This window comes from Panthera tigris, chromosome E2, assembly GCF_018350195.1.
Source record: "Panthera tigris isolate Pti1 chromosome E2, P.tigris_Pti1_mat1.1, whole genome shotgun sequence".
NCBI classification, from domain to species: Eukaryota; Metazoa; Chordata; class Mammalia; order Carnivora; family Felidae; genus Panthera; species Panthera tigris.
The window spans coordinates 47,892,519-47,908,285 of NC_056674.1; the positions used below are offsets into that span (position 1 = coordinate 47,892,519).

The 15,767-nt window shown below is 38.8% G+C and overlaps 1 protein-coding gene across 15 annotated transcripts in view; it reads left to right on the forward strand.

Moving 5' to 3' along the window:
- The window catches only part of HYDIN (HYDIN axonemal central pair apparatus protein), a 441,202-nt gene that overhangs the window by 196,100 nt on the left and 229,335 nt on the right, over positions 1-15,767 (forward strand). For all 15 annotated transcript variants that reach the window (XR_006211638.1, XM_042967954.1, XM_042967958.1 and 12 more), the window contains 2 exons: positions 8,957-9,075; positions 13,621-13,844. Coding sequence is in view for 14 of the 15 variants with exons in the window: in XM_042967954.1 (XP_042823888.1) it covers positions 8,957-9,075; positions 13,621-13,844 (343 nt within the window). In the remaining variant the exon portion in view is untranslated. The remainder of the gene's footprint in view (positions 1-8,956; positions 9,076-13,620; positions 13,845-15,767) is intronic.

A 15,767-nucleotide genomic window follows, 5' to 3' on the forward strand; every position in this document is an offset into this window, starting at 1 on the left:
TTTTATTTCTTTGTTTCTCTTTGACATATTCTGGGTATTTTTCTAAGATCTTTCTCTCAGTTGATTAGTTGTTTAGCTACTTCTACTCTTTGGTATTCATCTACTCCGTTTTTAATTTCATAAACTTGGTTTCTATTTCTGTGTTTACTTCTTGAGAGATTTTAAGATGAGAGGTTAGAGTTCCTTTAAGAGTTTTCTATTATCTCAAACTCTTGGCGTACTAATTTGCATGTTTGTGGTAAACACTGACTTTCCTCCTACTGGATTGTTTCTTGAGATGGTTTGAAATGTTTGCATTGTGAGCCCATCTTTAGCACGTGCTGTGGACTGAATATTTGTGTTCTCCCAAAATTCATATGTTGAAACCTATTAGCATACTTAATATTCAACCTTGTTGAAACAAGGTTCATGTTTCTTCGGGTAACATCCCTAGAGAATCTGCATAGAATTACTCTGGCTGATCATTAAAAATGTAGATTCTTGGGTTTCATCTATGTTTTATTGAATCAAAATCTGTGGAGATTGTGTTAGAGAATATCTGTTTTAAATGAAGGCTGAAAAGTAAGTGTGTAGTAGGGTTGCAGGATACAAGATCTATATAGAGAGAATCAGTTGTATTTCTATACAGTGAACAATGGGAAATTGAAATTTAAAAAAACACTGTCACTTAAAATAGCATTAAGAAATCCTAAATACTTAGAGATAAATTTGACAAGAGATGTGTAAGACCTGTACATTGAAAACTATAAAACATTGCTGGGAGAAATTAAAGACCCAAATAAAGGGAAAACTATACCTTGTTAACAAGTGGATAATTAATATTAGTAAGATGTCATTTCTTCCTCAAGTTTGTTGATAGACTCAATGCAATCCAAATAGAAATTCTAGTTGCTTGTGTGTGTGTGTGTGTGTGTGCGTGCGCACGCACATGCGTGCATGTGGGTGTATAGAAATTGACGGGCTGATTCTAAAATTCATATGGAAATGCAAAGAACCTAGAATAGCCAAAATAACTCTGGAAAAGAACAAAATTGGAAGGCTACCACTACCTTATTTCGACAGTTTTTAAGCTACAGTAATAAAGATCATCTAGGATCATCTCCCCATCTCAGAATTCTTAATCACTCACTTACTTTGCCATATAAGGTAATATTCACTCTTTTACTATATAAGGTGATATTTACAGGAATTAGGACATGGGACCACCTTTGAGGGCCATTATTCAATCTACCACAGATGCCATGTGGATGTCCAGCTGTTTTGGCTCTGTGCATTCCAGTCCATCTTCCCTTCTGTCATAAATTCACATATATGTGTACGTTTATTCTGAGTTTTTTGTTGTTTCCTTAATCATTTTGTACCTTCTGCCCCAATACCACATTAACTTAATTATAATAGCTTTATAATAGACCTTAATATATCAAAGAGCAAATTAGCCCTGTTTATTCTTTTAAAGAATGTCTTGGTTGCTATTGGCCCCTTGATTTTACATTTAAATTGTATAATCAATCTGTACATTCTACCCGATGGCATTTTGCTTAGCAGAGTGTTGAAATTAAAGATCAGTTGGAAGAAAATTGACAATTTTATGATATTGAGTCTTCCTTCTCAAGGACATAGCCTACTTCTCCATTTAATTAGATCTTTGTTAATATCTTTCAATAAACTTTTATGATTTGCCCCTTGAAGATCTTAAATATATATTGTTACATTTATTTCTAGGTACTTTATATTTTTGTTGCTATTGTAAATAGTGTCTTGGAAATTAATTTTTCTGGTTGTTGCTATATGGAGAAATGCACTTTACTTTTGAATATTGATTTGGTAACCATCAATATTACTGTATCTTACTAATTAAAAAATTATTCACAGAGTCTTTAGGATTTTCCAGGTGGATAGTCCTAAAATATGTGAATAATGACAGTTTGTTCTATTTATACTTTTCCTCCTCTTTTTTCTTGTCTTACTGCACAGGAATGGAGTTCAAGTATAATATTGGACGTCTAAGATAGATGGCAAGTTTTTGCAAGCCCCTGGTTATATTTTCTGGATCACATCTAAATGCAATGTGATCCTGTTGCATTCAGGCCTTCAAGGCTATTAGAGCGGGTTCTGTAGTGCATTTCCCTGCTTCTTGTGTGAAATCAGGACGCTGTAATCAGAGATAGGAAACTCCCCTGTTTTACATATGTATGTATGTATGTATTTAATTTTATTTTTAATTTTATTTTTTAACTTACATCCAAATTAGTTAGCATATAGTGCAACAATGATTTCAGGAATAGATTTCTTAATGCCTCTTACCCATTTAGCCCATCCCCCCTCCCACATCCCCTCCAGTAACCCTCTGTTTGTTCTCCATGTTTAAGAGTCTCTTATGTTTTGTCCCCCCCCGTTATTTTATTTTTGCTTCCCTTCCCTTATGTTCATCTGTTCTGTGTCTTAAAGTCCTCATATGATATTTGTCTTTCTCTAATTTTGCCTAGCATAGTACCCTCTAGTTCCATCCATGTAGTTGCAAATGGCAAGATTTCATTCTTTTTGATTGCCAGATAATACTCTATTGTGTATATATACCACATCTTCTTTATCCATCCATCCATTGATGGACATTTGGGCTCTTTCCATACTTTGGCTATTGTTGATAGTCCTGCTATAAACATTGGGGTGCATGTGTCCCTTTGAAACAGCACACCTGTATCCCTTGGATAAATACCGAGTAGTGCAATTGCTGGGTCACAGGGTAGTTCTATTTTTAGTTTTTTGAGGAACCTTCATACTGTTTTCCAGAGTGGCTGCAGCAGTTTGCACTCCCACCAGTAGTGCAAGAGAGATCCTCTTTCTCCACATCCTTGCCAACATCTGTTGTTGCCTGAGTTGTTAACGTTAGCCATTCTGACAGGTGTGAGGTGGTATCTCATTGTGGTTTTGATTTGTATTTCCCTGATGATGAGTGATGTTGAGCATTTTTTCATGTGTCAGTTGGCCATCTGGATGTCTTCTTTCCAGAAGTGTCTATTCATGTCTTTTGCCCATTTCTTCACTGGATTATTTGTTTTTTTGGGTGTTGAGTTTGATAAGTTCTTTATAGATGTTGGATACTAACCCTTTATCTGATATGTCTTTTGCAAATATCTTCTCCCATTCTGTCAGTTGCCTTTTAGTTTTGCTGATTGTTTCCTTCGCTGTGCAGAAGCTTTTTATTTTGATGAGGTCCCAATAGTTCATTTTTGCTTTTGTTTCCCTTGCCTCTGGAGATGTGTTGAGTAAGAAGTTGCTGCAGCCAACATCAGAGAGGTTTTTGCCTGCTTTCTCCTCGAGGATTTTGATGGCTTCCTGTCTTACATTGAGGTCTTTCATCCATCTTGAGTTTATTTTTGTGTATGGTGTAAGAAAGTGGTCCAGGTTCATTCTTCTGCATGTCGCTGTCCAGTTTTCCCAGCACCACTTGCTGAAGAGACTATCTTTATTCCATTGGATATTCTTTCCCGCTTTGTCAAAGATTAGTTGGCCATACATTTGTGGGTCCATTTCTGGGTCCATTTCTCTATTCTGTTCCATTGATTTGAGTGTTCTTGTGCCAGTACCATACTGTCTTGATAATTACAGCTTTGTAGTATAGCTTGAAGTCTGGGATTGTGATGCCTCCTGCTTTGGTTTTCTGTTTCAAGATCACTTTGGCTATTCAGGGTCTTTTCTGGTTCCATACAAATTTTAGGATTATTTGTTCTAGCTCTGTGAAGGATGCTGGTGTTACTTGGATGGGATTGCATTGAATATGTAGATTGCTTTGGGTAGTATTGACGTTTTAACAATATTCGTTTTTCCTATCCGGGTGCATGGAATATTTTTCCACTTTTTTGTGTCTTCTTCAATTTCTTTCATAAGCTTTCTACAGTTTTCAGTGTATAGATTTTTCACCTCTTTGGTTAGATTTATTCCTGGGTATTTTATGTTGTTTGGTGCAATTGTAAATGGGATCTATTCCTTGATTTCTCTTTCTGTTGCTTCATTGTTGGTGTATAGGAATGCAACCGATTTCTGTGCATTGATTTTATATCCTGTGACTTTCCTGAATTCATGAATCAGTTCTAGCAGTTTTTTGGTGGAATCTTTTGGGTTTTCCATATAGAGTATTGTGTCATCTGGAAATTGCCCTGTTTAAAAAAAAAATTGGGGGGCAACTGAGTTGCTCAGTCGGTTAAGCGTCTGATTTTGGCTCAGGTCATGATCTTGCAGTTCATGGGTTTGAGCCCTGAATCAGGCTCTGTGCTGACAGCTCAGAGTCTGCTTTGGAGTCTGTCTCCCCTTCTCTCACTGCCCCTCCCCTGCTTGCACTCTCTCTCTCTCAAAAGTAAATGAACATTAAAACAACGATTTTAGGGGCGCCTGGGTGGCTCAGTCGGTTAAGCATCCGACTTCGGCTCAGGTCATGATCTCGTGGTTCGTGAGTTCGAGCCCGCATCGGGCTCTGTGCTGACAGCTCGGAGCCTGGAGTCTGCTTCGGATTCTGTGTCTCCCTCTCTTTCTCTCCCTCCCTTGCTCATACTCTGTCTCTCTCTGCCTCAAAAATAAATAAAACATTAACAAAAATTTAAAAATAAAATAAAATAAATAAAATAAAATAAAATAAAATAAAATAAACATTTTAATACTTCAGTCTTCTAGCAAGGAATCTGTCCTAGAGCTTACTAGTTCCTTCACATTTGTCCCTCTTGCTGTCTTTTGCCAAGACAAGAAAAATCCCTGCTTCATAAATCTTACAGAAAAGTAGCATTTGTAATGTGACCTTAAAATGTAGACTAACTCTGGCAAAAGTACTGCTGGTTATCACTTGTACTCCTATCCTAGGTGAAGGAAATGGCTAGCTACACATAAAACAATCTCCGTTGAAGTAATTAATAATTCCCAAAGAAACATTAGCTCACTGCTTTATTACAACACATCTCCTTTTTTTAAAAAAAGTTATTATTAAGGAAGGCAGTCAAGGTAACAGATGGGGAAAGCTTTAAGCCTGACAATTATAAATAGTCTTGCTGTTTATTCCACAATATATTTGCAATTCTCCTTCTTTGCCGTTCTGAAAGTTGGATCTCTGTCAAAATACTTGTCTCTTGACCAAGCAGTAAAAATCATTGCCAGTAGATTAGAACTCTAAAATAATGGAGTGAGTTGATGAGGTTCTCTGAAAGTTTTACTTATATTCTACAGTATTGTTAACACAAACACCTGATCTTCAGAGTGATCTCTTTTCCAGGGATCAGATGGATTGGGGGAACCCTTTGAATGGATCACTTGTCCCAAATATTGCTGATTGCTCTTGTTTCTTATGATCAAAGTAATACATGCCTAATGACCACTGTGTTGCCAAGCACTAGAGGGAACATAGAGACAAATACCCCTGTCTTTGAAGGGACAGTCATGGAGAGAAAGCCTTAAAGATACAGAAGCTAAGTAGCAACAAAAGGCTGGAACATAAATTTCCATAAGGCATTATAATGATAATAATACATTATAAATATGGCTTGATTGTTCAAAGCACAGTCACTATAATACTAAAGATTATATCTAACAGAGCATCAAAAGTATTTTTCAATGTTCAAAATGTTACAGAGCAAATCTTTTATTTTTGCTTAAAGAGTTTGAAATGTAAATGGTATACATTTAAGGAAAACCTATCAAATTATCAAAGATTTTCAAAAGTGTGATATCCCCACTATCAGGGAGGGTAGGGAGAGACAGACCTTTAAATACTGTTGTTTGTGTGCAAATTCCTACAACCATTCTGGAGTGCAACATGCCCATAGCTATCAAAATGTCAAATGTGCATCCTTTCGTTCTGGCAATTCTATTTCCAATAACAGTGGGCTAGGCAATTTGGATTCTCTGTCTCTGTCTCTCTGTCTCTCTCTAAAACACAACTAGAAGAGCAAGGCAAAATATTTTCAAGGACTTTTTATAGTCAAAAGAGAGCTACCAAGACAGTAGAGAATTACAGGGCCAAGATCCAAGAGAAGAGGAAAGCCAAGACAGTCAGACTTTGGACACCACTTTATCCTTAGAGACACCACCTTTTTGGTAGATACTACAGACAAGCTGAAAAGTTAAGTACAGTTAGGGAAGAAACATGGGAGTTCATGGGATGCCCAAGGAGAAAGGGCCCTCATAACTCCCCAGACTTTATAATGGGACCCAGTGAAGTGGGGACTGGAAATGGATCAGCCCTCCCAAAGGTTGAAGCTCAGCTTTGACTGCTTTTTCAATTATCAATTTGATTACAACAGTTCTTCGCTGAGGTTCTAGGAAGTAATCTCTAATGTTCTAAGGCATCAATTAAATATGAGGAATTAACTTCTCTTTTATAATTAGCATAGTACTAGCTATATGCCCTTCTTGGGAGAATTGAGAAGATAGTCACTCATATGACTTGGTACAGAGCTTAATTCTCTCACAGAATCTTAGTGGAGAGTGGTAAGATTGGGTAATGCTAATACTCCTTAGTCACCAGCCAGAAGCAAGAGGAAGTTACTATCTTCTCAGGAATTCAGATGACCACTTCAGGTTTTATGTACACTGACCAGCACTCAGTCAAAAATAATCAAACATATAAGGAGACAACACAGTCTGATAGAACACCAAGATAAACAATATAAACTTCATAGAGAGCCAGAAAACATAATTATTTGATAGATTTTTTTAATGTTAAACATTTTTTTTAATATTCTCAAAAGATTGAGCAGAGGCCTGGAAACTATAAAAAATCTAATGGGAAGTCTGGAACTGAAAAGTTACATTAACAAATTAAGAACTCAGTAGAATTGAATAGCCTGTTACATGCAGCCAGAGATAGATTTTATAAACTGAAAAATAAATCTAAAGAAAATATCCATACTGAGGCATATAGAGATAAATATAGAAAAGAGCATCAGAGTCAAATAGAATGTGGTAAAAATTTATCTGTGTGGATGGAAAGAAATGAGAAAATGGAGCATAGGCAATATTTGAAGACATAGTGACTGAAAATTTAAAAACTGATGCATGGCACTCATCCAGAGATTCACAAATTGCTATAAACCTTAGGAATAATACATGAAAATGTCACCTGGGAACATCATGGTATAACTGGTAGAAACCAAAAACAAAAAGAGAATCTTTTTTAAAATTTTTAAAAATGTTTTTTTTAATTTTTTTTTAACGGTTATTTATTTTTGAGACAGAGAAAGACAGAGCATGAATGGGGGAGGAGCAGAGAGAGAGGGAGACACAGAATCGGAAGCAGGCTCCAGGCTCTGAGCCATCAGCCCAGAGCCCGACGCGGGGCTCGAGCTCACGGACCGTGAGATCGTGACCTGAGCTGAAGTCGGATGCCCAACCGACTGAGCCACCCAGGCACCCCTTAAAAATGTTTTTTATTTATTTTTAAGACAGAGACAGAGCTCCAGCAGGAGAGGGGCAGAGAGAGAGGGAGACACAGAATCTGAGCAGGCTCCAGGCTCTGAGCTGTAAGCACAGAGCCCGACGCAGGGCTCGAACCCATGAACCATGAGATCATTACCTGGGCTGAAGTCAGATGCTTAACCAAATAAGCCACTCAGGTATCCCCCAAAAGAAAATCTTAATGCAGTCAGAGGAAAAGACATTTACCTCAAATGAGCAGTAAGACAGTAAGCTGACTTTTCAACAGGAGCTGTAGGAGACAAGAAACAATAGAAAATCTTTGAAGTGCCTAAAGAAATTATTCATAATGTGTTCAAGGATATTAATTACATTGTAATTTGTTGAATGAAAACCTGGAAACGATTTAAATATCCAACAAGAGGGACTGGTTAAAAATATTTAACTCATCTTCAAGTGATGGTATGTAAAGATGTTGCAGATATTGGGGCACCTGAGTGGCTCATTCGGTTAAGCTTCCAACGTCAGCTCAGGTCATGATCTTGTGGTATGTGAGTTCAAGCCCCGCATCAGGCTCTTTGCTGACAAGCTCGGGAGTCTGGAGCCTGCTTTGGATTCGGTGTCTCCCTCTCTCTCTGCCCCTGCTCCTCTCACACTCTGTCTGTCTCTCTCTCAAAAATAAATAAACATTTAAAAAAAATTATTAAAAAATGTTGTAGATGTATTGTTAAGTGAAAAAAGCAGTTACAAAGTAATAACAGCATATGCTTTCATTTCCATTAAACTTAATATAGTATTTACTATTTAAATATGACCATGTAGCACTTTAGTATTTAAACATGATTGAGTATGGAAGGGTAGGCACCAAAATGCTAATAGTAGTTATCTTTGGGTAGTAGAATTATGTGAGAATTTCTACTTTCTTTATAATATTTTTATAATGATCATATATTATCAGATAAAGGTATATCCATTTTAAAAAAGGAAACAAAGCCAGTCAATACCCTAAAGGTTGTGCTCTCTGTTCACCCGCCCTGGGTCCACTGTGGGTGTGCAGTCGTGGATATTGTGAGTGGATCCCATTACCCCTACTGAAAGAAACTCTATGGTAAGACTCCTAGACACAGATCCTTTAATACCATTATCTTCCTAACTGTAGGGAAAATCATTGAGAACGATGTCCTGTGGAGGCCCATGGTGACTCTCGTTTTATAAGAAGCATCTATCAGTGGTCACTCTTCTCTGATTTAGAAAAATTACATTGTTTTAAAAATAAGGAACAAGAATACCATTGAGACTGGGTTAAAATTAAAAAAAATTTTTCTGCTAAAATATCCGCCTTAATTACAATGTAAGCTGCTCTCTAAAGATAAGAAACTACCAGTATTCGTGTTTCCTAAAGATAAGCAAAATCTTCAGCATTGGTTAAATTGCAGTTCCCTGGGTCCGGCACAGGGATTTGATACAGAACTCTTGATTGCTTACATTGGCACCACGTCATGTGTAGTTTGGGGGTAATGAAGCATCCTTCAGGGTAATAAAGTCTGACTTGTTTTTATAGGCCGAGAGATCCGTCTGCCCCTCCGAATCAAAGGCGAAGGAATGGGGCCAAAGATTCACTTCAATCTTGAACTGCTGGACATTGGAAAAGTTTTCGTTGGATCTGTACATTGTTATGAGGTAAGCACGAGAATTGTTCATTGAGACTCAGATAGTACTTGGCTTTTTTGGTTTATTTTATTTTGTGTGTGTGTTTATCGATACAAAACGTGTACAATCACATCCATTTGCCGTTACTCATGCTCAGATTCCAGAATGATCTGATCTGGCTCTTCCTTCCTTTCCTAGCAAGCCTCCTCGAGGATTTCCCCTCTAGCTTTCCTGAAGGCAACAAAGCCATAATTTAATTGGTTTTATTTATCCTCCTCATCTTGTGGATTGCAATCTTATCCCCATCTGATTAATGCTTGTTCTCCGACAACATAAATGCTATAGACCAGAGGACAGAAAAACTTTCAAATTTTCCAGAATGTCCTAATGAGGATAGGCATTTTCACACTTCAGAGTTTTCTCTGAATGCACTGGTCTTTAATACATGATTAAAAACCAGTCATTGTGCTTTCTGGAACTTTCTGTTTGAAATTCTGTGCTTTGTCTTTCCAATTAAATAGAAAATGATCTTTTACAGGATATACTCATGGGTTCTTCAGGATCAAAGTCACTTCAGTGTCTCCTCACCACTAACTTTGTACCTAGGGTATTTTTTTGCACTATATCAAATTGTGACCACTGAAACTTTATTTTACAATGATTCCTAAACTTTAAATGTTTGTATTTCTATAAAAGTAATACAAGCAGTTATTTAATGAGTGACACATAGGTGTCAGGTTCCATGCTCTATTGTGTATGCTTGTCTATCTGTATGTATTTAGTTTCTAATCCTTAGAAACTACTTTATAAAGGAAAAATAAGAGGCAGAGAGTGGTTAATACCATCAACAACATCGTCTTTCAAATATGTTGAGCACAGTACCAGTGCTTTTATATTCATTAGTTCGTTTGGTCCTCCCTAAACCCTGTAGAGCATTGCAGTGACTCTTCCCATTTCACAGCCGAGGAACCTGGAGCCTGGAGCAGTTTTACTAGTTAAGATAATGGCAGATACTGTAACAAACAAATATGAAGATCTGTACTATCTCGGACATGATAGAAGTCTATTTTGTTGCTTACGTAAAGTCTCAGGGTTACCTATCAGCAGATGGCTCTCCGTCAGCAGAGCATCGGGACCCCGGCTCCTTCCGTCTCATAGCTCTGCCACCCCTAACGTGTAGCCCGCACGGCCGCAACCCCACATTTGTCATGAGGGCAGAAGGGGAAAGAGCATGGAGAGACGTGCACGAAAGATCTTTTATAGGAGTTGGTCCTATAGGTGGCACGCATCGCGCTCATTCACATCCCACAGCTGCAAGATTGGCTGGGAAATGCAGTCTAGTTGTGAGCACAGGAGGAAGAGGGAGTGGGGTCAGTGAATAGCAAACCTGACCCTGCCACATCTGTTAAGTAACTTGGCAAGGTCATACAGCTGGTAAATGTTAGTGAGCACTGGGTTACTGGGGCTCTGTAGCCTGGAAAGGGAAGGTTTTGTGCTGCCCTTCACCACGGAGCAAATCCAACCTACAGCCAACTCAGATCTCAGCCCAGCCCAGCCTTGGCGTGGGAGGCAAATGCCCGGTTGCTACTGAGAGCTTCCTACTGTATTGTTCATCCCCACATTCATTAGAGTAACCATGGCCTAAATGGGATGATGCGCAAGGTAAATAGAGACATTAGTGTCATCTGAGATGGAATATACATAAGAACACAAGTTAAATGAAAAAACCAGAAAAAATGGCACAGCTACTATGTTGCATTGTCTTTTGCATTTTGAAAAAAGGGTCACTTCGGGAGGAAAAAATGTGCGATACTTATTAAATTGATATTGTGTCCATAATTTATCCAGTGTGAATTTCCCTTACATCCTAAGTATTGTGTCTTATGGATGCCACAATAGAAAAAGACCTTTAGTTCTGATACAAAATGGATAAGGTTTCCCTGAGTGTAATAATAATTTCTAACAAATTTAACCGAAGTGTATTTGAGGCCACCACCTTCCCACCCACCATCCCAGATTTGAAATAGTAAAGTACATCGCAGCCAGCTAAGTAAGTGTTATATGAGGTGCTGCATCAGAGTGGACAATTTTGAGGGCTGTGCAATGGCAGAGAAGGACATGGTGAGTTGCTTCTTATGGGAATATTTTGCACTCTCTGCGTATTTAGTGCTGATGCCTCATTGCATCTCTCTTTTAATTTATTACGTTACCTACTTGAGACAAATTTGAATAACTAGCTATTGCCCTTAGTCATTGCTGAGCTTAGCAAATACATAAAAAGTAAACCATAGCCCCAAGGGTGTTCACTATTCCCCAGTGTAATTAGAAGGAAAACTAGGTGAAGCTCTATTATAAATTTTCTCCTCGCCAAGGAATTGGACTGCAAGGGTAAGGTCATCAAAAGGTCTCAGGGTTTTGTCCCAAATGATTTGCTGGATTCTGCAGACACATGAAGGTGCTCTTTTGTCAGGGGGAGAAGAATGACATGTATGTTCTTGAAAATGGAGGAGCTTGTGCCTTCTACAAAATCTGAGTAAAGTATTGCTGTTACCCGAAAAATAAAAAGGCAATCTGTGCATTTCCTCGGAGAGGAAAACAATTGCCTTTGAATTGAATTCCCTTTGAATTCCCTTTGAATTACCTCAAACACCTTTGAGTTGCCTTTAAGTTATCACTAACGTGTGTCAGTTGCTTCTTAAGCACGGGTAAATTTTAAACCCATTCTGCATAGCGCTGGGAATACAGGTAGCAACCACTGTCATTTATAAGCACTATTCTAAGAGTTACAAAAATTAATTTCATCTTCAAAGCACTCTGAGAAGTTAGCAGTTCTTGCCCTTTACAGATGGAGACACTGGGGGACAGAGAGGCAAAGCACGTTCTCTAAGGTCACACAGCTAGGAAGTCAGTGGTAAAGCTGGGATTTGAGCCCAGGCTGTTTGGCTTCTGAGTCCCTGGCCATAATCACTTTCTACATGGTCTCTTTAGAAAGAATGAAGGGTGAAGCATGAATTCTATGACCAGGGAACTTAAAACAGAGTGAGGGAGAATGGGAAATGAATGTAAAAAGATGAATAAAATATCAAGCAACAATTAGTTATATATCTCTTTTGGTCCATCATCCATCTTCTCTTGGAAGAAGTGGTGATTTTCCTTTCCAAAGGCCCCTGACTCTGTTCTATATATACTCTTGATTCCCTCTTCTTTGCTTCTCAGGAGGTAACCTAAGCTGGTGGACACACCACACCCACCCAGACCCCATTCCCTTGGTTACCTAGCTCTATTCTCTTATTACAACAAACATATGGGCCCAGCACTGAGTATGCATTATGTCATTTAATATAAATATACTGGGTCTCCTCTACCATACTTCCCACAGCTTTGTCTCCCCCACTCTCCCTCCTCACCACTCATCCTCTCAAAATCGGAATCTCGAATTGTCAACCACTATTTCTTCCACACCCACGCACTCCCTAAACGTCTGGACTCTGGATTCTACTGTCACACTCCATTGGAGTTACTTTCTTCTTCAAGGGCAGGGCTGGCCTCTAATGAAAAATAAAAAATCTGTAACATTTTCTCAGAGTGTATTCCCCATGAACTCTGTCCACAGTTAACCCCTTCTGGAAATTCTCCTCCTTCTTCTAGGTTCCTGACATTCCCCACATGCCTTTCTGAACATTTCTTCATGATCTCCTATGCTCTTTTTTCTCTAATACTTGGAGTGTAGGTTGAAGGTAGTACACAGAGAGAGAGAACGTGCTGTCCACCGATTCAGGTGTAAGCACTGGCAAGGAACAGAGAGCTGCGTGGCTACAGCACAGGCTCACTGGACAGACACCAGGGGAGATGGGAGTGGGAGCGATGGACCGAGTCAGGTGTGGAGGACTCTGAATGCCAGGCAAGAACTTTTCATACACACACATCTAGTGTGCAAGCAAATATGGACAATGGCACTAGTGTATAGGAATAAAACTTGTCTGTAGTAAAACACTTGCTTACATTAAGCATCCCCAAACGGTAGAGTTTGAGATGAAGGTATCCCAGTAGAATGCAATCTAATAGCACAATAAAGAGGATCCTTGTCGTCTGGAATCCACAGTGATGTCGCGTTCATATTCTCCAGGCTACACTATAGATGTAGGCTTAGGTAGCTCTTGCGCCTCTATTCTGACTGCTTATTTTTCAGTATGCCGCTCATTCTCAGCTTTCTCATGCATAGAAGAGAAATACCGGCCTTCCCTCAGTTACCTTATAGAATATCAGAAAGAGGTATTTTAAGGTTCTTTTTCAGTAGATATAATTACAATCAGTATTTATAACACGGCTATAATACATGTGACTAACTCTGTTTTAAAGAGGATACTAAAAGCACAAAATGACTTCTGGATCGGGATTCCTACCTTCAGACCTTCAAGGCAGAAGACTATTCGTTTCTCCCCTGGAGTTTTTCTCTGGCTTTACTTCCTGTAACTGTCTATGTGTTGGTATTAAACAGTACAGCCACATGCTTCTATGAAAATAAATATGATGTCCATGCTGTATCTTTGCATTCTTGGCTTTTTATTGCTATAGGCAGTACTCTCCAACAAAGGCAGCATTGATGCTCTCTTCAACGTGGGCCCTCCAACTTCGGCTTTGGGGGCCTGCTTTGTTTTCAGCCCCAAGGAAGGCATCATCGAACCAAGTGGAGTCCAGGCAGTCCAGATCTCTTTCAGTTCTTCCATTCTGGGGCACTTTGAAGAAGAGTTCCTGGTCAATGTCAATGGGTCCCCTGAGCCTGTGAAACTGACCATTAGGTAAGATATATCTATAACTAACGTGGAAGCTAACCGAAGCTTTTATCTACTGCTTTCTTAAACTTCAAAACCAGATTGTGTCTTGGATGTCCATAACTGTCTTTGTTGATGGGAATACATTAAAATAATGGAGTGTTTTACAATTCCGTGAGTGTTTACCTACTGAACACATGTAACTTATTATTGTTATATGGATACAGATGCTGTTCGGGGATCTAGTTTGTCTAGAAGCTATAACTTTATAACATAAGCACTTAAACCTAGTTATTCTCTCTGTTTTAGGACATTTAGGGAAAATAAATCATTACAGTAACACCTGGATAAAATCATATTCTTGACTAGGCTTTCGCTATTATCACAGTTTCTCTAAACTTTCATCTTTCATATTTATTTTAAGGAAATTCTTTAAATGCTCTTACCTATGATACCTTTGGGTATTGTAAAAGAATCTACTTATAGCATCAGTCAGCCACAGCTAGAAATGTGCAGCTTTTCTGCTAGAAGTCCTTTGATGGCTTTTCCAGCTGTTTGTGATAATTGCAAGTCATTAATAGCAGAGTTTGTCCTCAGGTTTTAAAAAGAAGTTCTCTCTGACCAACCCATTGGGCAGATCCACAACTTTTGTTCCTGGTGCTTAGAAAGATCCTATCTTCAGAACACATTGCAGATCCCGTCTGGATTTTCACAGCAACAGGTTGTTAATTACCATGGCAGTCTCTCTTATTATGGTTATTGCTTGCAGGCCCTCCTTCCCTCTACAGCTAAGATCTCCCTTGGGGTCTGAGGATAACATAGAAAAGAGACACAGACACATATGGCCTGAAGGATCCTAAGAAAATTTATTGGTCTCAAGATAGCTACTGGAAATTCAGATTCTTAAGATCAGCTTAAAAGTTATTACCACTTCTTTCAATTCTTCCACCTAAGCATCCCTTTTATGGGGTGAATTATGTCCTCCCGAATTCATATATATTGATATCCTAATACCCAGTACTTAAGAATGTGACTGCACTTGGAGATAGGACTTTTAAAGAAGTAATTAAGGTAAGATGAGGTCGTATGGGTGGGTCCTAATACAGTGTGACTGGTGTCTTCATAAGAACAAGCACAACGAGAGGAAGAGACCATGTAAACACATGGAAGATGGCCATCTACAACCTGACAAGGGAGTCCCTCAGAAGAAACTAACCCTGCTAACACGTTGATCTTGGACTTCCAGCCTATAGAGCTATGAGGAAATAAATTTCTGTTGTTTAAGCCACTCCATCCGTGGTATTTTATTATGGCAGCCCTAGCAAACTAATACAACCTCTCACAAATAAGGAGAGTGAATGTATGTGTTTCAAGGGTTCTGCGGTGTGGCTGAGACAGCCTGCCATAATCAGAAACTTTACTGAAGTCTTAAGGTGTATCTAGAACATTCAGAAGTCATTTATGTTTTCTTCTGTAACACACCTGTGTTTGTGACAAAAGAAAAATCACTGTTGCTTTCCAAATATTTGAATAACATTGACTCTTCAAGAAGATGCACCAGAAAATGAGGACGACAGGAGTACCTTTTTATATCACATGAACTCCAGTTCATCTCCCACTTCAATAACAATTCACATCTCATGACAAGCAATGGAGGGGGTGATCTGGAGAAGCAGGAAGAGCAAACTTGCGAATGCAACCTTCGTCTCCCTTTCAGAGATTTTCTGATCCTTGAGAGTCCTCAGTAAATTCCAGCAGATCAGCTCTTCAAAGCTCTATTTGAATAAGGTTTTCTGACTTCATGGCTTCAAGAGGTATCACTCAGAATCATGAGTACCTTCCACAATATCCAGCATCATTGATGGGCCTCCATCCCAAATGGGGAAGACAAAACCTTAAAGCTTTGCTCTTATAAACATTTAGGATCAAAATGATCACCCTATCTCAGGG